Here is a 24,076-nt window from a genome sequence, read left to right as displayed (position 1 = left end):
AATTTTCTAATTTTATTATAATGTATTATAATTATAATTATATTTATAATGCCAACTTATAACATAAGAATCAAGACTCACGAGGAGCCAAGATAGGTATAAATTCTCAAATAAAAAAATTAGTTTATCAAATCTTAAATGAATCCTCCCTAGAAGAAAACAAACATAAGAAGTTTAACAATCAGAACTATAATATTTTTATAATTATAATAGACATCAAAGGAAAAATTGAAAGTACTCACATTTTCCACGCATCACATCAAATGGCTTAGCTCCATTGTCATTAGAAATTCACTAAGGTAGTTTCTTGTGTACAAGCAGAATTATTATGAACAAAAGAAGGTAATTTTCTTATCTTGCGCATGATAGTAGAACACAAAATTTTGAGCAAAAAAACACTTATTTTTAAAAGAAGAAAATGTCAATAAGTTGTTAATTTAATGAGACATATTTGTCACTAACTTTAATCTCTATGTCCACGTGAACATTAATTTCATAATATTTTTATCTTTGTGTGTCACATAAGCGAGTTTCCTAATCTAATATACAACTTACAAGGAGCAAGTTGCAAGTGCCCAAAATGTGTTGTTAAGGAAGCTTCAATTTGTCCATGGAAACTTTTTTTCCTCTCTCAATTTGTTGAAAGATCGTACTTTTATCAATTTTATGTAGTTTCTGGTCTAGCTAGATGAATTAACCAGCAGGTACTATTGTCTGATTATTTTGCAATACTAATATTTTTATGCTACGCATGATGCATTTTTCTTTCCCATTTTACGTATGTCTGTATACTCACATACTGGAATAAGGTTTGTGTTGTTGTTTTAAGTACATGTGTTAAAAAACATTTGGTTGCTGATATTTTTTTTTACATGAGGCATTGAAAAGTTTTAGTTATGGATTTAATTGATATACACTAGCAATGTAAAATTTTTTGACAACGTCAACCAATCCCAAAATGTTACCATGAATTGTGACTGGTTGATGGTGTAAATTTTTTTACACCAATAGTGTGTATAAAAATCGAACTCGTTAGCTATTTACATTAATATCTGTGACACAAAAGGGATGGTGAAAATGTTGCTAATCAGTTAGTCCATTTTCTCATTACTTATGCGACAGTGTTTTACTGCAGCTGGTCTCACTTTTGGTTTTGCTCTGTTTGGTAGAGATATGCAGTTATGGAGCATGATAGGGAAGCATACAGCAGCAGGAGACAAAGAGCATGAAACAGGGGTGCATTCACAGGACACAGGGGTACAGTTAGCAGGAAAATCCAAGAGGGTCACCACAAGACCCTCTTACCTCAGATATTACATATGAAGCTTATTGTGAGAAAGGAAGCTATGAAGCTTATTGTGAGAAGTACTGTAGGAAGGGGACAACATGATCACAAATAGAATTAGCCAATAATTTAGAAAATATTCCCTGAACACAAAAGGATAATTTCTGTCAGTAGCAAAACTAGTATAAATAAAACAATTGTAAAATGATGAGATATGAACAAAATACAAATTTCCTTTCCTTCTGTCCCTTCTCTTTTCTTCTTCCTTGCATTCTGGAGGAGCGCGTTTTGTGTTTAACCGAGCAATAGAATCTTTCTTGATATGAATAAATATTTTTTTCCATTTGGGGAGGAGGCAATGGGAAGAAAATAAAGTTATTGGATGGAATACATGTCATGTTTCATTTTATTTTTTTACTAATAATTTTTCCTTTTTCTTTTTGGATTGCTTGTTTGTTGGCTTTGGGGGTTTTATTGAGGAATGTTGCTATGGTGGCATCTGGGTCCCAAAATGTAGACAAAACTATTTGTGTGTTTGGTCCCAAACTCTAGAATAATTATTTGCTCTTAATCTAAACTAAGCAAGTTATAACAATTCAGTAATCAGTCATTAATCTGAATCGTTAATTAAAATAATAATATATTCTATGGTTAAAAACAGTTGGTTCATATGTGAGGCACCTAATTTAATGTTTCGTCCAAGACAACGACCATTTGTAACTACAAGATGGATGCATTCAAAATTACAATTGGGTCACTCTCATAGTTACTATCCAACGATATATATAAACCAACTACGTGAATGCATGTAATGCCAAAGTGCAGGATCTTTTGATTAGTTTCCATAAAGGTGTAGTTCATTCACTGATAAACAGGGGTTATCTTTTCTCAGGCATCTAACTTTTTTACGATTATATACTATCAATATGCCAACTTTCATTCCTTGAGTTGTTTTGTTTTAATAAAATTTTTATTAAATTTATTGGTCTCTTAATTATATTTTAAGATTTAATTTGATTCAAGAAATACCTGTGAATCCTAAAATATAATTAAAAGACTAAATTAAATTTTTTAATAATTAAGGAATCAAATTAACACTAAAATATATTTAAGAGACTAATAGTATAATTAAATTTTTTATTATCAATAGGGTTTATCATCAAACCTTTTTTTTTTAAAACCTTTCTACTTTGCCACAGGAACTCAAATTATTGACTTGCCAACAACCTTGAACTTAATAGGACCCTCCAAAGGGAAGTGGATTCTTTTTTATGACATTTTCACAATAAGCTAGTAGGATGTTGTTATACATTTCTCAAAAATCTTATCAAACACACTCTTTTGTTGATAAAACATATTTTTATTAAAGTAAAATACTTATTGAGTTTTTAAGATGAAAAATGTTTGTTCTCTTTAACTACAGTAATGGTAACAAATATTAAGATTTTTCAATTTAACAATATTATGAATTTGACAAATACAGTGTCTTAATTATGTGTGAGAATAGGTCAGGTCAGACTTTAAAAGATCTGAGTCTAGTCTTCAATGAATTTTTGAGACCTCAGACTGACCTATAACCTATCAAAGACTTTCATTTTGGTTTGGTCTGATCTTTTTAAAAACATAACCTGGCCTGATAGCCTTTTTTAAAAGCCTTCTTCGTATTGAATCTTTAATACTCTTTTGCTCAACTTAAAAAAAGGAAAAAGGAATAGAAAAGCCAGTAAAAACAACCAAGAATATGAAAGGACACATGACTCACATTGTAATTAAAGTATTACTTAATTATAGGAATGGAAGTTGCGAAACAGTAATGTGTAATCAAAGTCTACTAGTTTAAAAAAAAAATTTAATTGTACCCAAAAAATAATACAATTATAAATTGGTATCCAAAAAATAATATATATATATATATATATATATATATATATATATATATATATATATATATATATATATATGTCAGCCTATCAGAGCTTAAAAGGCTTTTTAATAAGCTTAAGCCTAGTCTATTTAATTCGATAAGTTTTTAAAAAAGTCTGAGCCTAACCTTTTAATTAAATAAGTCATTTCAGACTTTATGTAGGTAGACGTCGATGTGACCTATTCTCACCCCTAATCTTATATGATTGTAAACCTTTTTTTTTTTATAAAAATTGTTTTTATATTATTAAATAAGATAAATAGCTTATTTAATCCTCGAGCTATGCATTAATTTACCTAATCATAAGTCGTCCCAACATTTTTTTTTCTTTTTATTTTGCAAGTCAACAATTTTTATTTATAAATAAATATATAGATTCCAAGGCTGCTGCATCATGCATTCATCCTATCCCTATAACCTATCATTTGGGGAAAGGTCATTTTACTCTAAAATACTAAAATAGTAAAAATGAATAATTAGTGATTGACAAAAATAAAAAAATTTCCTTAATATCCTATTATTCTTGAAAAAAGGGGGAAAAACAACGGTTGGCGGTTTCGTAACGATTCTGTGGGTCATCTCAATCCGCTAACTTGATCATCTTCATTCTTCTAGGGTTTCTTGAATTCCCCCAAATCAATCAACCCGTTTCTGAATGAATCTCTGAACGACGCAGTATAGGATCGCGATTCTTCCATATTCCCTCCACTGCACCGCATCGTTCCACAGGGTACGGTGTTTTGATCCTCATTTCCAATGCTGAAATTTTAAATTTCCAGTTCTGTTGATTGGGACATTTAGATGATGCTAGTTGTTCTTATTTTTATAATTATTGTTCAATCATAAAAAGGTTTTAAATTGGAGTGCAACATTGTTGTTTAAAAGGATTCATTGTCGAATTTGTTTTTGTTTTTACATTTTTAATAGTTGTAATAAGTCAATTTAAAATGCTAAACTTCCAAAAACTTGTTAAGCGTATTGGGAGGAGAGACTCTGCTAAAGATGACCAGCCAAGTTTCCAGCAGATATTAGTCATCAACAACGTCGATGTATATGAAAAAAGAAATCGGTGGATATTTCGCTCCAATAATAAGGTGGTGACACAAATTTATCCCCTCTTTTTTCCGGTTATTGTGGCTCTGTTATTTTGATTTGGCCGTTTTTTTTTTCTTTTCTAATAATCAGCTCTGCAGACTTTACTGGTATGCAGATTGCAGAAGACAAGCTTGATTCATTTCTGGGCATAGTAGCTTGATTTTAATTATTTAGTTTTATTATCCATAATAATTCCCATCGTTTATAAACTGTGTTCATATATTAGAGTCTCTTTTTCCTTCTAGCATCTCAAAATGAATAATTTATTATCTCGCAACACGATATTAACGGTTTTCCTTTGCTTGTGTCGGTTGGATGATCGGTGACATTACTGTTAGTTTGTTTTTGTTATTTATTTTTGCATTGCCAATCAGCTACATTTGGAAATTGGAATAGGTTTTTGAGCTTTTGGTAAAAGTTCGTTATGTACACACACAGAGGCAGGATCAAATAAAAGAAAAGATTGTTTTCATGGCTTCTCTTTGATGTGCTTCAGGGTGTTTTCTTCTTGGGAATCACCATGTTAAGCAGGCTGAGAGATATTTTAAAGCACTTTGACACCAATACTAATTTTTTGGGTTATGATATTCTGTGTTGTTTTCTATAACCAGGATACCTTATCCTGCTTTTTCTTTGCATACCTTATTTCCTCTGGAAAAACCATGTCGCCCCACCTTAAAAATTCATATATTTGTTAATTGAATTTTTCAATCAGTGGAAGAGCTAGACAATAATTTTGTTTTGTTTTGAGGAGACAATACCTTAAAAGTAAAGAATTAGAAAAATGTTTTCTCTGTAAACTTTCGTATTTTGAAAGAATAATGAGGTGGCTAGAGCTTCTCCATTTTTTAACTAAGCACCACTCTCTTGTTTTCAATTGTCTTTTTCCATGGATATGGGTAACTTTTATACAGCTTATTATTATCCTTAAATTCTATGTTGTGATGTTTTTTTTTTTTTGATCGGCAAATATATATATATATATAAAATAAAGGAAGTACCAGAGGTACTGATTATAATGTTAAGCTCCATAAAAATGGTTCCTCAAATCAGGTAGCATAAGTCTGATTGGGAACCAAACTATGGAAAAAATATACATGTGTTTTGATGCAAAAATGTAATCCCTACTGCTGCAAAAAACCTTGTCGTAGGTTACTCGACCATTGATTAAAATGCAATGTGAAATCCTTCTCCAAATTATGAAGCTAAGTCCACATTAGGAAAGTCGCGTCTTCAAACAGTTTGTTTCCATCAAAAGTTGCAGCGGAGAATAAGATTCGGTTTCTAAGCTGCCAAGTGGACCATGTTACAGCCAACCACCAAATTTGCCACCTCCTAGTCCTGATGCCTTCTACCTGTAGAAAGGAATACTGCATGAAGTGATGTTTTGTGCTCAATGGAGGGGCACCCTTCAAATTTATCCAAGACATTGTTTCCCATCATAAGGTTGGATCTTAATGCAGTGGATAAAAAGATGGGATGCATCCTCCTCCACCCTGCAAAAGGGGCATGTCATATCCAAAATCTGCACTTGTCTAGCCCTTAAATTTGATTTTGTAGGTAGTCTGTCCCAAAACAACCTCCATGCGAAAATCGCAATTTTACTAGGAATCTTGATTTTCCATAGCTCCTCAAAACATTCCTCAAGGCTCTCAACTGCTGCCTCCTCCCAAAACATTGAGTAAGCACTATGTGTAGAGTAGATACCCGACGGGTCTGCTGCCCATTCCCAGCTATTAGATCCATGATTATGGATAGATTTACCTTCAACTTCAGAAAGAAAAGAGATGGCCAATTCAATTTCACTGTCAAACAACGGTCTTCTCCAGCTAAAATTCCACTCCCACCCAGAGTTGTTATGCTTCCCCAAGTGTCCAATGAGCTAGTGTTGTTGAGCAGAAATCATGTAAAGCCTAGGATACTTTTCAGCTAGTGATTGCTCATGACAAATCCACCTATCCTCCCAAAATTTTACCTTATCCCCTGCTTCTACCTTCCAATTGATTTCATGTTGTAGGATCTTACCATGGTGTGACTGATGAATAGCTCTTTTTAAATCCCTCCACCACATTGACTGTAGATTTGAGCTTCCTTCTTCAGTTAGACCCCTCCAACCCTCATATTTAGCCTCCAAAACTGCAACCCGAAGAGCCCCTTGTTGGTGCATAAGATTCCACATCCATTTACCAAGGAGGGCCAAATTAAAAGTATTGATATCTTTAATGCCTAAACCCCCTTTGTCTTTGGGTAGACATACTGTCTCCCATGAGATCCATGCAATCTTTTTGCTGTCATGTCCCCCTCCCCAAAGAAATCTTTGCTGTATTTTGATTAACTTGTTGATCACAGTTTGTGGTACCCTGAAAAAGGAAAAATAATAAATAGGAAGTGATGTAAGTACTGATTGAATAAGAGCCACTCTCCCCCCAAAAGAGATATATCTCTGCTTCCACCTAGCTAATCTTCTCTCACATTTTTGGATAATGGGTTCCCACACACAAGCTCGCCTCGGATTGGCCCTTATGGGAATGCCGAGATAAACAAAAGGAAGAACCAGCTAACTGCAATTCAAATAATTAGCTGCCATTTGCTTCCACTGATCATTCATACCAAAAGCGCCGAAGCAACTCTTAGCAAAATTGATTTTTAAACCAGACACCAATTCGAAAGTTCTTAGGATAGCTTTGATAGCTTTTACATTATCCATAGAAGCCTCACCAAAAAAGATCGTGTCATCCGCATATTGCAATATGCTAATACAAACATCATTACATCCAACACGGAAACCTTTGTACAGATTTGCTCCCATAGCTGTCCTCATCAAACCATTCAAGGCTTCAACTACGACATTGAATAAAAATGGAGCTAAAGGGTCCTCTTGTCTAAGACCCCTTTGAGGTATGAACTCCGTTGTGGGGCTGCCATTTACCAAGACTGAAATTGAGACAGAATTCAAACACCCTTCCATCCACCTTATCCATTTAGAACTAAAGCCTGTTCTCTTCAACATATATAACAGAAAATCCCACGACACCGAGTCATATGCCTTTTCATAGTCAACTTTGAAAATAAGGCAAGATTTAGTGCTCCTTTTAGCTTCGTCAATCACTTCATTAGCTATAAGTACACTTTGAAGTAAATGTCTTCCTTCAATGAAAGCTGATTGGGCTTCATTAATGATGGTGGGCAGCACTCTCTTCATTCTCTTAGCTAATAGCTTCGCCACAATCTTATACATACAGCCTATAAGAGATATAGGTCTATAATCGTTCAAATACTGGGGGTCAGCCACCTTTGGAATTAAGGCTAGGAAGGATGCATTGCATCCCCTAGGAAAAACACTATTAGCATAAAATTCATCTAAAAAACGGAGGACATCAAGCTTGATTAGCTGCCAAAACTTCTTGATGAATTTGAAGTTAATCCCATCAGGTCCAGAGCTCTTGTCACTACCACAGTCCCATATTGCTTTCCTCACTTCCTCCTCCGAGAAAGGTGCCACTAGCATACTGTTTTGCTGTTGGGTGATGGTTTGAAAAGAAATGCCATCCAGTTTGGGCCTATGAAGGTCTGGTTCAATGAATCTTTGTGAAAAGAAAGCCCTAGCTTCCTCCCTCACTTTATGAGGCTCGACTGTCCATACTCCATCCACCAAAACCCCTTTTAAAGAATTGTTACTACGATTTGCATTTATCATCATATGAAAATACCAAGAATTGCAATCACCCTCCTTGATCCACCTTGATCTCGATTTTTGTCTCAACAAAGACTCATGAGCTTGGGCTGCTGCCCAAAGATCTTCCTGCAGCTGCTTTCTTTTCTGCTCTTCTAGTTGGGATAATTGTCTTTGGATTGTGTCTTCCTCCAACTTGTTTAATTCAGATTCAATCCTTTTTACCTTTGTAAAAGTATCTCCATAATGTTCTCTATTCCATCTCTTCAAGCTATGCTTTAGTTTCTTAAATTTTTCTTTAAGGATGTATCCTCCCCATCCTGATTGCTGATTGGATGTCCAGCTATGATGAACAGTTTCCTTGAATGATCTATCAAGTAGCCAGCAGTCCATAATTCTAAAAGGTTTTGGGCCCCAATCAATCTCCTTAGAACGAAGCACAATTGGGCAGTGATCCGAAAAATTCCTTGCAAGTGTAGCTTGAATGCTGCTGGGCCATCTAAGCAGCCAGTCATGAGAAACTAAAAACCTGTCAAGTCTGCTTCTAGATGCGCCATTAGGTCTATACCAGGTAAACTTTCTGCCTAGCCAAGGAACCTCCAAAACCTCCAAATCATCTATCCACTCATTAAATTCTTTGATACAGCTGTCCTCGGGCAAGCTTTGGACATTGGTAAACCTTTCATCAGGGCTTCTTATGGAGTTAAAATCTCTCAAAATACACCACAGCCCCCCATCCATAGAACGTCTTAACTGTTTTACTGTGTCCCACAAAATTCTTTTATTGTGTATGTCACATGGAGAATAAATAGTAACAAGGGTGACCAGTTGTGCTTCTTGGACCCATTCCCCAACCATTAAAATAAAGCCATTACCAGTGATTTTCCTCTGTAGTCTGAATGATTTATCACTCCACAAACATAGTATGCCACCTGCTAAACTGATAGCTGGCAGCATTTCCCAACTTACCTCTACATGTCCCCATAAAGCCTGACACATAGCTTTATCCACCATTTCTTTCTTTGTCTCTTGAAGACAAATTATATCCACACCCTCCTGCTTGATCAGTCTCCTAATTGCTCCCCATTTTACACCCCTTCCTACGCCTCTAACATTATAGGAAATTATATTCATTGATTCCTGTTGCTGTCAGCCCTTCTATTTGCTTCTACCCTGTCCCTTTCCTCCATTTGCCGGAATTTTTGAATGACTGCCTTCTTGCTTCCTTCTCCAGTGAGGCCCAATTGTTTGGCCATACTCCATATCTGACTTGCCTCAATAGTGTACTGATTATCCAAGACTGGGATTGCCTTTGTAACTCCATTGCTGAGCTGTTGCTGCAAGGAAAGATCCCGAATGTCATTGTGTGTTTCCCCTGGCTGTGTCAAAGTGTTTGTGTGTTGTTGTTGTGAGTCTCCATTGTGTGATGCAGATCCTGAATTAGAGGGAAGAAAGCCCAAATCTGATTTCTTTTGGCACCTCCTCTGCCGAGAATAAACCTGCCTTGAATTCCCACCCCCCCTGCTTGTGGGTTAAAGCCCAATTTGGAGTTTTTGTCTTTGGGGGTATAATTGGAAATATGCTCATCCTGATGTGTTATACGTGGTGCTTCTTCAGATACATGTCCCTCCAACTCCTTATATTTAAAATTGCCACGTGTATCCAAGCTATCCTTAGCCAGGACCACATCATTAGCTTCTGCACCAAAATCCTTTTGACCCTCTGCCAGCCCACTATGCCCCCTGTTACCTTCATTGTTGTTTTGGTGATAATCCTGTGACACTGCATCCCTGTTAGGTAGGCTGACCCATTGCCTCACCCCCTTTTTTGTGGCCGAAATGCAGGGATGTTACTTGATTATCTCCATTGACCCGAAGATTATTATCCAGTGAGTCGCAGCAGTCGTTATGACCAGAGGATAAAAGGACTGTCCCCTGGTCTTCGGCGCCGGCCAAGGCCATTGCGTCGTCGCCATGACATGCGGAACGCGATTCCAACTCCAATAGGTATGGCCGGGGTGGCGACCCCTGGTCTTCGACGCCGCCAAGATTCTTAGAGATGACTCCGTGGAGATCACTGCACGATTCCAACTCTGGCAAATGTGGGACGTTTTCCGCGAGGTCCCAGTTGATGTGCGAGGAGCTGTCAAGGAAGCTATCATCGGAGTTAATCTCCTCCGATGACCCTCCGACACTTCTCCTTCTCCGAAGACAGTCTGAATAGCCACCGCAACACTCCTCGACGATGTGAACCATGAACTTCTCGTCTCCGACCATTACCTCCACCGTGTGTTGAATTAATGGCCGCCAGGGAGTCCTAATGAGGACCCGCGCTCTATCCAATCTTCTTTTCTCCTCCATTGAATCGTCCAAATCCACCAGCTCTCCCATAACGGCTACAATCTGGTTAATGTATTTTGGGTTCCATGCCTGGACAGGAATCCCCCAACATTGAATCCATGTAAGCCGACATCCTGCGCACAGACTTGGGCTCCACCTTTCAATAGAGGAGAATACCGTTATTCCTCCTGCTCTTCCTCCACTCATGAGTTGGTGCGCTTCATTTTCAGTGAGACCTTGCAAGAGGACTTGATCGTCACCCATGTATCTAGGAGTTACATCCATTCCAGTCTCCCAGAGAAGCTCGTCCTCCAATCGTTCAAACAAAGCTTGGTTTTTGAGGGGCCCTATCCACGCTTCCTTCAGCCACGAGGTATCTTCTGGTTTAACTTCAATGTGAACCGAGGATGAAGAGGTTTTATGGTTGATGGGGGTGTTTGATGTTATCTGATATCCCGACCGTCTGATGTTTCTTGTCAGCGCATTTGCGTATGATGTTGGCTTCGTGTGGTGGGTTCGAACCTCAGCTCCTTGCTTTCTGTCCGTGCACGGCCTTGTTTGGGTTGTTCCCGCTGCCTCCCTCTGCACCTCCCTTCCATACTTTGGGAGGTTGACGAACAATTTCAACCCCCCTATGACAATCCTGTCTAGCTGCCTCGCCAGATAAGGGATATCTTGTACCCCTTTGAACCTAACAAAGCCATACCTTCTCCCCGTGAAGTTTCTTCTGTTTGGGATGAAGATTTCCCTAACGTCCCCCCATTTCTTGAAATGGTACCAGAGCTCTTTCTCTATGATGTCGTCGACGAAACGAGAGAAATAGAAGGATGTAATATCCTTATGATCTCTCCAGTTAGTCACCGTGTGTTTCAGCTTAGCTCTTCCTATGTTTCCGGCATAATGCCGTCGGGATGCCTCCCCGAAGCTTGCTCTATCACGCCATACTCTCTTACCTCTCAGTCTATCTCTCCCCCACCCTGTGTTTCTCTCTCTACTCATTTTTTTTTTTTGTGTCAGCCACAGTAGCAATTCTATGTTGTGATGTATCCTATTGGGTTTAAATTTTCTTAATATTTTGTCTTCAAACTGTATTTGTTCAGGTAATAGGTGACTGGAGGTGGAAATCAAGAGATTTCTCAATCAAAAGGGTAGTGTTGCAATGTTGGCTTCTGAAGATATTTTGTCATTCAAATCTTACCAGAACCGGGCTAATTTGTTTGTCAAGGAATATTTACTAGCCGACTCTCTGATTCCATATACTTCTGTTATTAGTGGCATGTTAGCTTGCAAGATGGTATCTAGATTGCAATATGTTGTCATTCTATATTTTTCTTCAAGAATGTCATATAAGACACATTAAATTTATTGTGATTTCATTTTCTTTAATTATTTCCTGTCCTGTTTTTCAGGTCTATGAGCTTACTCAGCATATTGGTTCTAATTACTTTAAGATCTATTCCAACTTCTCCAAAATCCAACGTATTGAGTGGAACAACCGGTGACTGGATCTTTCTATTGAGTAGAAAAACATATCTTTTGTTGCTCATGATACACTATGTTTATAGACTTTCATTCTTTGTGCAGTGCTATATCAACTATACATGCCATTTTCATAACATCTATGTCGTTGTACATGGTGTTTTGCTCAAATCTATTTTCTGACTACCAGTCTACTGAACTTATTACTGAGCGAAGCTCTTCATTGTCAACTTTTGCACTGGGGGTAAGAATAATCTAGATGTTTTTTCCCTATTGTTTGTATTTTCTCTTCCTTTGAAATCATGCCATTACTATTGTGGTATCTGAAATGAACCATATACAAGGGGTTGAGTAGTTTCTAGTTCAAATGCAATTTCCAGAGCATGTGATAGTAAATGCTGTGTTTAGAAATTATATATATATTTTTTATGTGCATCAGATCATTTCAAGTGAATTTTGTATGTACAAGTATTAGAGTTCGTGGCAGCAAGAAATTTTGCTTTTGGTTGAGTTTCTAGGTTACAGAATTAGTAAAGTGAAAAGCAGACAAGTTACCGACTTCTGTTTATGCCAAAAAAAAGAACTAGACTTGATGAATCTAAAATACAGCTTGATTGTGAAAGTAAAAGAAAAATCTGTGTAGCCGATAAAGAAGGATCTCTTAAGATTAATGGTAGATTGTCTATTAAATCTCTGCAATTCACAACTACAATTCTGATTTGAGATAAAGTATGTATATGGTCTTGAAGTTAGGTTACTTTGTATTATTCTATATGACAAGCAGCCTTGTAGATAATTAGCATCACCTTGATCACCATTTTTTTTCATGGAAATTTAAACTGTTGTGTCTAGCATTTTGATTAGTAGTAACTGATGAGTGGAGTTTCAAATATTGTAAAATGACATGTTGGGATTGGGAGAAAAAAACAAAAGCATCACATAACGAGAAAATAAACAAGTTGTATTTAAGCACTGACCAAGGAATTAGAACATGCAAAACTATAAAATAATGCATATTGCATCATTGAAGCAACAATTAAGCACACTTTGTTTATCAAGTTTCCCAAAATTTATAGAACCGTGGCAGGAATGCTGTATTTGATTGCTAAAGTTTTTTGTGGATTTGGACTTGCTATGATAGATATACCCTCTCCAACTCTTCCTGTGATGGGGTTTGGGACTTGCATATATATGAAATTAGGCAAAAATCTTGTTAATTTGGACAAACATAACATGAAATTTGGAGTCCTCTTCTTACATTTTCTATTTGACATTCAATGAACATTGTCAAAGAATGTCTTTTAAGCATATTAAACTGATACTGATGGTATCTCCAATAAATACCTATAGGAGGAGGAATAGGTTGGCAGCAAGGAATCAATGGGACATTATTCAATGTAACTGCACAAAACTAACTATAGTTATTTACGTAACAAACTAGAGGGGAGGTTGTTATAAAAAGGGAGGGAGGGAAACCATGAGAGAAGAGTTTTGGGAACTCATTGGCGGGGCAGAGGTTCATGTCTCTCAATTGCCTGGAAGGTTACTATCTTGAGAATTGTACCCTGTTGGGTCTCTATTCTGTATCACATTGATATTATTAGATGCAATTTCTGCAATATCATTTATATTGATTGCTAATTCTGCGGTCTTTACTCTCTTTACGTTATTTGTCTTTTGCATCTCTTAAATCACATCACATGGTTTTAGATGGTTGGGATCTTGTGGAGCTTATTAATTTGTTGAGCTTGTTCTTTTATAAGACGCCTTCGAGTTTTTCTTTTTTAATTGTTATGGTGACTAGATTTAAGAGTTTTGTCAAATCCTCAAAGACTTATCCTTCTATTAATATACAGTGCTGTCTTTTCCATAATCTGTTTTGTGATTGAAACAATGTCCTAGCCACATTTTGACGTAATAGCTCTTAAGATTTTCTTGATGTTTGTATTCTGCTAGCATTTCCTTTTTCAGGAATTCATTTTATTTCTTTTTTACTTGTAATGATTCAAATCAACTTTGGGAATTGTTATCATCTTCATTGTCCTTATACATTCAACAACCATTTTCTGATCTGCTTTCTGCATCACTTTGTTTTATCAGTTGAAGTCTTTATTTCTTGTGTTTGATATTTATTGTGACAGGTTTCTGTTGGTTACTTCATTGCTGATCTAGGGACAATATTATGGTTTTTTCCTGCTCTTGGTGGATATGAGTATGTAAGGATAATATTTTTTTAACTTACATAGTTTAAGCCAACCTTTCATGTGAAGTTAAACTCTCTTAATCAATTTTAAGAAATTTCACTTGATAGGAACCCAGCTGGAGATGATTATGGTCGGGATTTAACCTGACTTCATATTAACATTGGTTCAGGTGATTCATCATCTGTTTTCTTTGGTAGCAGTAGCATATGCAATGTTGACTGGGGAAGGACAGCTTTACACATTCATGGTCCTGATCTCTGAGACAACTACTCCAGGGATCAATTTGAGATGGTAATCTTTCTCTTATAGTCGAATTCTACTATGTCATAGAATATTTTTCTTTGTTAATGTTGTGGTGTTTGTGAAGGTATCTTGATGTAGCTGGAATGAAAAAGTCCAAAGCTTATCTCATCAATGGGGTTGTAATATTTATTTCTTGGCTGGTGAGTCAATTGTTTGAAATACATACACACATATATAAAATAGAATGCACTCACAATGTAAAAGTTTTTATAATGTCATCCAATCATGGATTGTTTTCATATATGGTAAAATTGTTACTTTTTTAAACAATTATTTAATTACTTTAAAGTCAAATCGAAGGTGATTTCTAATTAGTTGATAGTGTAAGATATGTGTGTTTGTTCTTATTTTGAAATATCATATGTTGAATATATAGTATTCTCGTTTTTGTCATATTGGGTTTGCTTACCAGAATGGTCCATCTGCAGGTTGCCAGAATACTTCTGTTCATATACATGTTTTACCATGTCTACTTGCACTTTGATGAGGTAATAACTATTCGCACCCTGAATTGATAAGTTGTCCATTGCGTAGTGCCTTGTAGGTAGCAGATTTTGACATTCAGTTCTTGGCCTTTAATGACTCAAAAGATGTCTGCACATTATTCTCTTGGATGATAAATGGCCTAGATCATGGATCTACCTATTTCTTCTTATCAGCTAAAATTTGAATTTATGCTTGCCATTTGGGGAGCAGTAGGGTTGTTTGTGGTGCAAGGATTGATATATGTACTATGGTTGTACTGTCTATAGACACGTGTACAAGCATACCACAATCACTATCTCTACATAATAACTGATGAGGCCAAAATTTGGCAAAATTTGGTGAAGTTGGTCTAATGAATTTAGATTTAGGACCTATTTGGATAAACTTTTCTAGAAAGAAATTTGGAAGAAAAAATAAAAATAAAAAGGAAAAAAAACTTTTTTTATAAGCTATAATTAGCTTATGCAGAAGTTAAAAATCAGTTTTTAGATAAGTTAATATGATTAAACTTCTACATATTAGTTTTATGCATAAGCTAATTTTTATTTATGGAGTTTTTTTTCTTCTTATTTTCTTCTTCTATAAGTACTTCTGGAGAAGTTTATCTAAATAAGCCCTTATTGGCACCTTGTTGGATAACTTATTTGTCACTCAAGACAGGTGCCAGCAATTTCTTTATAACGTGTGGTAATTTAGCTGTTGGGTAATTTTTTTTATCTTATTTCTGGTAAATGATGTGGTTGAGAAAGGTAAGGATCACATAGCTTTGTTGAATTATTCAACAGGTTGAGCAGATGCACACCTTTGGGCAGATATTAGTTATTGTTGTGCCATTGGTGCTATCAGTTATGAACTTGGTTTGGTTTGCTAAGATTATCAAAGGCTTGAGGAAGACATTGGCAAAGAGGCAGTAAATAATTCTGCATAGTGAAACCTTTTTGAAGAAAATGTATAGGTTACCCCTACCCATGTCGATATCAACCTCACCTAGTTCCACGTGAATCTGAATTTTTTTGTATAATTTTTTCTTTTTTAATGCTTATATATATAAACACGAGAGAAGATTTACTTACTCCATAGTATAAGGCTCGCACTTAATTAGTACTTATTATTAATTTTAATTTTATCTAAATAGCTTTAGATCATACTCCTGAACTTAAACATAAGTAAAATTAAACTATTCTTATGCTCATTAAAATGGTTTTTTCTTAAAAAAAGATAATTATTTTTTACAAAACTTAAAAGGTAGTTGATATCATTTAATCCTATTATTTGCTTTTAAGAATTAATCATTTTTCTTAAAATGTCGTTCATTAGAAATAAAATTTTAAATAATTGAAGGATATTTTTGAGATAATATGGTGAAATAAGGTGAAAGTAGTCAATATTTGCTTATATTTGATTCTAATTTTTGTTGTTGTTTATATTTAAGTCGAACGGAAGTATTAATAAAGAGAGAAAATAATGTACTTTTTTTATTGAAAATGAAATAGATTAAAAATATATTATTAATTTGAGAGAGATTATAATTATTGACTCCAATGATTAATTAAAAATATTATTACTAAATTGAAATTTTAATTTTTAATCTAGTTATTATTTTTTCTTAAAAATAAATTAGCAAATGATTTGTTTTAACGAGTTTTAAAAACTTTGAAGTTGACCTAGAGGCAGGTTTGGATACTGTGCACGAGGTTCAGGTTTCAAACCTTAGCTTGTTGCTGCTATTAGGTACTGAAAAATATTTAAATGCATTTTTTCATTAATAAATTTAGGTATATTATCATATAGGGTGTGAGGTGCAACTTAGTTAGCATTCTAGCTACTTGCTATTGTGATGCCTTTTGCATACCTTTTCAAAAAGAGTTTTAATTATTTTAGCAATGTCTAAAATATGCTACATTTATTGAAATTTTATGGAACTTGGAATCTTGATTGATGATATGATAATTGATTGATTGACATGCTTTACTAATGTTGAAAGCTCCCTATTAATGAAGTGTAATTGTTAAGAAATATTCGAAGTTTTGATTTTGGGTTTGAAAATCATTGAAAGTAGGAAGTTTGGAGAATAATAAAATGTTTCTTTTTTTTTTTTTTGCATACTTTGTCTGTGTAATTTGCCTAGCAAGCTATCAGTCTTGCTGTATACAAAGAGAAAAAGAGAAGTCTCAGTGAGTATTTTGGCTGAGCGAATTCATGAGTTCATTGAGCAAAAATATTTGTGACCATTCTAACTGAGCAAATTTCCTAAAATGCCCTACAAGCAAATTTTAGAGTGAGAATTATGAGAGGTTATCTTCATGAAAGTTGTAACCCTTTATGTTGGCTATAGTTATTGGCTTTGGTTTCAATAAAAAAAAAAGTGCAAACTCTAGATATTATCAAATAAGTGAGCTAAGATCAAACTGTCAAGATTTAGTAAAAGTGTCACATTGTTTATAATTTAGGCTTTGTATACTTCAAAAGCAAGTATTGGTGTAAACATAAAAGTTGTAGATAATCTTATTATCTTTCATACGGAAGAATCAACTTAATTGAGTTGGTATGAATCTATATATTATAATTACAACCCACATAGGTCATAGACACATAATGAAAAATGAAGGGGATTGTAACCCAAAAACATAGGAAATAGCATGTCAACCATAAACATCAACTGGATAATTGTAATATTGGTATATAAACTAGTGTATATTCATGATATATTGCTTAGTTTATGACTAGTTCATTGTTGAGATTACTATATTATTGTTGAGATAACTATATTCTTGATGAGATTATTGTATTATTGTTGAGATGACTATTTCATTAATTGAGATTATTATATATATTATTAGATTGTCGATGTTATTATTGAATTACCTTAAAGTGAATGATATCCTTTTTTTGATAATATAATTTGAGATTAAGTAATATGATATTGTGAATGTACCTTTGATGTTAGAAATAACTTAGAAACATTAAATGATTCAACTTTAGTTTTGAAAATTTGAAAATCGATAGCTTGGGGAAGGAGAATTTCACTAGGAGAAATTATAATTTGTTGAGTGATTTGGGGTCTCTCGCTTACTAAATATTTCTCCAAATATACTCATATGTTTTAAAACACCGATGGCTTTTTGAAGTTGTGAAAGTGTTTCATAAATTTGAAGTGAATTTATAAATGTATAAGGGAGAAATTTATGAAAAGATTTAATTAAATGGATTGTTATTGCTGAAGATTGAATCCTTTAGATAGGCCATATTGTGATAGCATGTATTAAAATGTCGTATTTCAAACCTCAAAGGAAACCAAGTATAACATGATTAATGTTAGATGTTGTAAGGTGGATCCTTTTCTTGGGAACATTGTGGAGAGCCTTCAATGGCATGAAGACATAATCCTTCTTTTCTTTGATGTGTTTTATGTTTAGTGTTGATTAGCTTATGTGTTTAGGATGTGTTGCTGCAAAAACCAAACATGGTCAAAAAAACTAACAAAGGCTAAGTGGCCCTCCTAAGATGTTTCACATGTCTACCTGAAATGTACAACAAATAAGGACCTTGTCGTCTCTAGGATAAAACAACCCTCCAAGATTAGTCAAACCCTTTATGTGACAAAAGAGAGTCCCACAAACTTACATCCATACAATACTCAAAATTGCTCAGAGAGTTGAAACTTGAAAGAACACAATTTTTATTTTTAAACTTTTGTATCTTCTTCAGCAGTTTTTTCCTTTTGTATATATAGTCACATATCATTGCACATGATTATAAAAGATTTGAATATGTTTTCCATACATGTAAAATAGTCCATTTTAGTTTTACTACCTAAAATATTTTTTATTTTATTACCTGATATTTTTTATGTTAAATTTTAATATTCATAGTCAATAAGAATTTGTTAAGTGATGACATAACATGCTAATAGAGTATCATGTTATTGGTTAACAAATAATATGGTAGCTTAACGTATAGAGTATCATGTTATCACTTAACATATCATCACTAATGACATATACTAAAATCGAGCATAAAAAATATCAGGTAGTAAAATAAAAATAAAAGGATAGTTTAAATAGTGAAACTCAAATGAGCTATTTTATATGTATAAAAAAATACATTTAAGGATGTGTTTAATTCACTAAAACATAAGGGACTGGACAACACAAAAATATTTGTCAAACTTTGTTGCGTGTCTAACAAAAGTAAAAATACAATATTATCCTTATTTTTTGACTTTTCATTATCTCACACTTTTTTTCTTTTTCCATGTGTCTCCTTCTCTAAACTCTCCAAACATCATACATTGACCACTGGCGAGGGCCGCCAGCATGGGCACCTTAGCCGCCAACGAAGACAGTATGGACGGTTGTTGTTCCCTTTTTGCTCATTATTTCTTCATTTTTATTGTTAGTTTATTCAAATATTTCAATCGTCATCTTCTTCCTTCTCGCTATGTTTTTTTTCTTTTGGCCAACTCCAGCTAGGTTGTGTCATGTAGTCGTGCCACCATCAGGCCTTGCACTCGGTGGTGTCAAGGGTCGCGCCTCCTTCGTGGAGGTGTCTCTCCTTAGTTGCGTCATCAAGGTGCTGCTAATGCACCTAGGATTTTATATATAGTAAAATTTATATTATTTTATCTAGTACATAAACACATCAAACAAGATCCAACACGAAATTACTTATACAGTGCATCGACCATCAAATAACATATAATATAAAAAATTATCTTATGATTCAACTACTTGTCCAATGTTATTCTTTATGTCCTGCCTTTTTTAGTAAATCAAATGTATCCTAAGTCTTTTTAAAACCAAATTCAAGTGTTAATGATAAAAATGTTAACATGTATATTTGAAAGTCCCATTCAAACCACATAAAACTATTTTAGTGTGTGCATCGTAGGTAATAAATATATATTTTATACAATTGTAATTTATAATTTATAATAAATCAATAAAATTTTCTAAATATATAAGATATATTATAATTAAAATCTGGAATAAATAAATGTTTTTTAATATAAATTATATTTAAAATTTGTGATAAATATTTTATACTATGATATATTTATATTTTTAATAATTTATTTATAGATATTCAAATTCAAGTTAATTAGAACTAACGGTATTAAACATGATAGATTAAAAAAGATAAAAGTTAAGTTAAACTGTTTAATTAAGTTTCACACAGCTCGAAAAGTATTATCTAATTGAGAGAGAGGAAAAAGTGTTATTTATAAGCGATTTTGCCATAATTATTACAGTTATGGTTAAGATAGGTTAGGTGTGGTAAGTCCTTTCGTATCCTCTAACTATCTTTATTTCCTTATGTACTCTCATTTTATTTTTTTGAACCTTATGTACTCTCATTGGTACTACTGGTACCTCATGTTATAAAATCTTTTTTGTTTTCTGATTAAGAAAAAAAATAAAGACTAGTTGTATACTTGTATCTATGATCAAGTCGTTGAGCTCTGTGAAACTTTAAGCGAAAACTTCAATTTGAGTTCATGCAGGATACCTTAAGGCAACTTCAAGCAAAAATTTTGGTTGTTCAGATCTAATCTTAAATCTAAACAACCAAAACTCATTAAATACGAAGAGAAGATAACTCTATAAAAACAATATTATGCAACTTAAATAGAAGACTACTTAAAGCCTTAAACCATTTTAACTATTAGAGATTATAGAATAATTCATTAAAGCTTTAATTTTATAAATCTTTGCCAAAACCCTAAATCTATGATAAATATTGCGTACGTGGTTACAGAAATGATACATATTCATATTGTTAGGTCTAAATTTATATAATTGCTCCCATGAGATTGTACAGAATTAGAATCGATAACATGATTATCTGCTGTATTTGGTGAAGAAAAACGCATTCTCTCTTGATCACCGTCCATTGTTGGAATTGGTGAAGAGCCGAAAGAGAGTGAGAGATCAAGAAATTTCATTGTCCTACTCTTTTCTTCATTTGACGATTCACTAAATAAGCATGCACTTGACTCGGGTTCCTGCAAAATAGTATGATAAATATATTTAATATCATAAAGAAAGAGTTGAGGAAGTTTATTCACTATTCAGTATAAATTAATGTGCCATCGATAATAATATTAAATGATTTCATTAAGCTTATTAGTACAAACGAAAGTTATGTCATTAATTAAACTGAAGAAATATCAATTAAAAAAATATCAATGTATTTTCTTTCTTATTATTTTTCTCTTACAAGTGCATGTTTGTAATACAATTATCAATCCTTAGAATACTCGGTGTACTCCCTTAATTCATTTTTTTCTGATGAAAATTATTTTCATTCTTACTTTTATAAATTATTACAAGAATAATAATTTATTTTCACCTTAATTATTTTCAATATTAGAGAAAAAAGCAATGAAAATAAAAGTAACTTGATGTTTTTTGGTATATAAAGTCAACAAATAGAAACAACGTTTTGCAACCCAAACATGCTGAAGGTTTTCTAAACAAATGGCTCAATGCTTTAAAACTTGAAAAGTTTGAATCTCTATAGTAATGAAATAGCTTGACATGTAGTATATCAAATAGTAAATTAAAATAGTACCTGATTTAGATCATAATCAGTTTCACTGGTCTGCGAAAGTCCTTTATTTTCTAGCGGGTGAATTTCTTGATTGACAATCCCCGTATCATATTTTGATGCCTTTAATTTAAATTTAGTTCCTTGTGATCTGAAGATTATGCTGAAAGAGGATGTAAAAGAATTAACGATCACAATTAGTGGCATGCATTTAAAAAAGAGAGTGATAAAGCAGTAATACTTTCAGAAATATATGTATCTTATGTACAACTCTTATGACACATTTATTTTATCTGTAAAAATTAAAGATCGATATTTATAAATTTATAATAATTTTATGTGTTTTATTTAACTCCTTTGATTTATATGACACTTTTTTTATATCTAAATTTTAAGAAAAAATGATATTTTTACTGTGAATGCTTACAAAACATAAAACTAATAAGAGATAGAAATAATTGTATATAACATTAAATATAGTGTCACTGTTTGATGTTAAAATAATGAAATTAAAGTTAATTATTTTTCTTTTTTCTTTTAAACAAAACAACTGAAATAGCATTTTGGTACTCATCTGGGAACATGGCATGTAGATCCTTTTTGGGGTAGTAGTCAAATATAGACATTATTACACAGGTTATTTTATGCCATTGGCTGTAATAGGGGAAAGTGATGAGAGTTTGGTAATTATGTCAGTTTGTGAATGGTTTTGTGTCAATGATTGACAGGTTGTTGTATGTCAATAGCCTGTCACTTAGGTTCTATATAAAACAACTGAAATATCATTCAATCATTAGAGTTAGGACCATTGCAATTTTAAATAAAAACGAATAATGTCCATGAATCCATCCCACCAATAGAGCGTTATAAGACCTAATGTTTTTTAACATATAAATTTAACGTTCAAGTAATTACTAGTTGAATCCATATAATAAATGTTTGTATTTCCAAAAAAATATTAATTAGTTTATATTGGATGATGAACACTATAATTATATATGTTTGTGTTTAAAAAAAGATTGTATATGATGTTGTAAAAGAAACTTCATATTTAATTTAAAGTTTTATCTACTACATTGACAAGGATTTATTTTTTATACGTTTGGACGGTTTACCTTTGGGATGAACAGTTGGAGCAGATTGGGTGATGATCCTTAACATGCACATTTTCTTCCATTTCCTGTTGCATTGATGTGAGAATCGTACCTCCCTTCATGTTCCTGTACATCTAAAACCCAAAATTTCTCTTGAATAAAGAAAATATCTAACCTTAAATTATTTTATTGAAAAATTTAGTAGAAGGGAAGGATATAATTAAGTAGACACAATTAGATATATATAATTCACCAGACAATTATAATATTTAGGAAGCAACCACAAGAAATTTGCATGTTTACCTATCATGTTTTTAGGAAACAACCACAAAATAAAATAAAATAAAATTCCAGTAGGTATAGCCGCATGCGCAATTATATTAAGAGTTTCATTTAGGGCAAAGTGGTGAAAGAATTGCATAGAAATATGTCTAATCAAGTTACAAATATTCTGTCAAAGCATGATCTGTCTCTTGTATATCAGAGGGTCGTAATTTCAATTTTGTGCCTTCTTTTCTCTCCTTAATTGTCATGATGACTGATGCACAAACTATTGTATTTTTTGGTAGCTATTAATAATTTTGTCTTTCTTCTTAGGGCCTAGGCCTTAGGCCCTTAGCCCCGATCTCCACCCCCCCCAAAAAGAAAGTTACAAATATACATACATTACAGTTTTTATATGTAGCATATTACAATATCATCTTTTTTTTTTACATGATGCAATATCATCGTATTCTCCTCCTCTTTTCATCTCACATAATTTGTACTCAATTTCTTTTAATAACATTACAAGTTAGAACGCATGGTTATAAATGCTAATATAATAATATTGCTAATTAAAGCCTAGTATGGTAGTACATTGAAACTAGAGATAGGTGTAGTGTAGAACCTATTTTCAAGCCTAATAAAGGCAAAAGAACTATTTCCCTTTCTTTAAAGCTTATACAGATATGCGCTTTGGGCATCTCAAAAAGCAAGGCTAGCTATACAATGCAACACAAACTTGTTTTCATGGATTTTGCTAAACAAGAGAGTTGAAGAGAAAAAGAGTTTCACGTCTTTAAAATTTATATATACACTTTTTCGTGAAGAGTATATGCACATGTACCTAACCCAGATTTATTATTATTTTTATATGTTGCGCGTGCACAAAATACATTTTTAATACTAAAGCAATGCTTCGTTCATTCTTTTGATATGAGGAAGACGTATAACCTGAAGGGTGTAATGTAAATATAAAAAAACAAGAGATACTATTGATCATTTCTGAATTTCTTCACATAATGAGATAGGCAATATGCTATCTGCTTTCTACCAAGTAAATTAAAGTTACAACGTAAAAGTAATGAAAAAAAATTAGGAGCATAAAGAAGTGATCGAAGTTCTTCATGAACGTTGGTCGTAAGCTGAAAAGTAACGGAATATTATCATTTATGAATGTAACATATACATCGAGATATTGTGACAAATCTTGCTTTCCACAAACTACAGTATTTTCTTTTTGTTCTTTCAGCAATTATTGTTGGTACGGCAAAATATACCATGACGCGTATATTTTGTCTCATGCATTGATTGATCGATTTTGAAGAAATTAATATAGAAACAAGAAATAATTAGGATTTTTTTCTTTTCTTGTGGGGGATGA

The 24,076-nt window shown here is 33.3% G+C and overlaps 2 protein-coding genes across 3 annotated transcripts; one reads left to right on the top strand and one right to left on the bottom strand.

The window, feature by feature from the left end:
• The first annotated feature begins 3,686 nt into the window (after positions 1-3,686).
• On the top strand, positions 3,687-15,860 carry LOC100805862 (TLC domain-containing protein 4-B). 2 transcript variants are annotated; one of them, XM_003532033.5, is made up of 10 exons: positions 3,689-3,939; positions 4,184-4,303; positions 11,417-11,610; positions 11,726-11,814; positions 11,901-12,039; positions 13,937-14,011; positions 14,169-14,290; positions 14,367-14,442; positions 14,731-14,790; positions 15,574-15,860. In XM_003532033.5, the coding sequence occupies exons 3-10, from the start codon at positions 11,476-11,478 to the stop codon at positions 15,700-15,702; spliced, it is 825 nt and encodes a 274-aa protein (XP_003532081.1). In that variant the 5' UTR covers positions 3,689-3,939; positions 4,184-4,303; positions 11,417-11,475; the 3' UTR covers positions 15,703-15,860. The 2 variants fall into 2 exon arrangements, with proteins under 2 accessions (XP_006586049.1, XP_003532081.1); XM_006585986.4 differs by lacking the exon at positions 4,184-4,303 and having other exon boundaries at positions 3,687-3,939.
• A 4,551-nt stretch (positions 15,861-20,411) lies between these two features.
• Positions 20,412-22,589, bottom strand: LOC106799805 (uncharacterized). The gene is made up of 3 exons (XM_014779374.2): positions 22,453-22,589; positions 21,362-21,500; positions 20,412-20,792 (listed from the first exon to the last, which is right to left on the bottom strand). Exons 1-3 carry the CDS (start codon positions 22,563-22,565, stop codon positions 20,559-20,561), a joined length of 486 nt encoding a protein of 161 aa, XP_014634860.1. The 5' UTR covers positions 22,566-22,589; the 3' UTR covers positions 20,412-20,558.
• Between the last annotated feature and the right edge of the window lie 1,487 nt (positions 22,590-24,076).

This window comes from Glycine max, chromosome 8, assembly GCF_000004515.6.
Source record: "Glycine max cultivar Williams 82 chromosome 8, Glycine_max_v4.0, whole genome shotgun sequence".
Lineage (NCBI taxonomy): Eukaryota > Viridiplantae > Streptophyta > Magnoliopsida > Fabales > Fabaceae > Glycine > Glycine max.
Note: the sequence above shows the minus strand (reverse complement) of the source record. Positions and strands in the feature narration are given on the sequence as shown.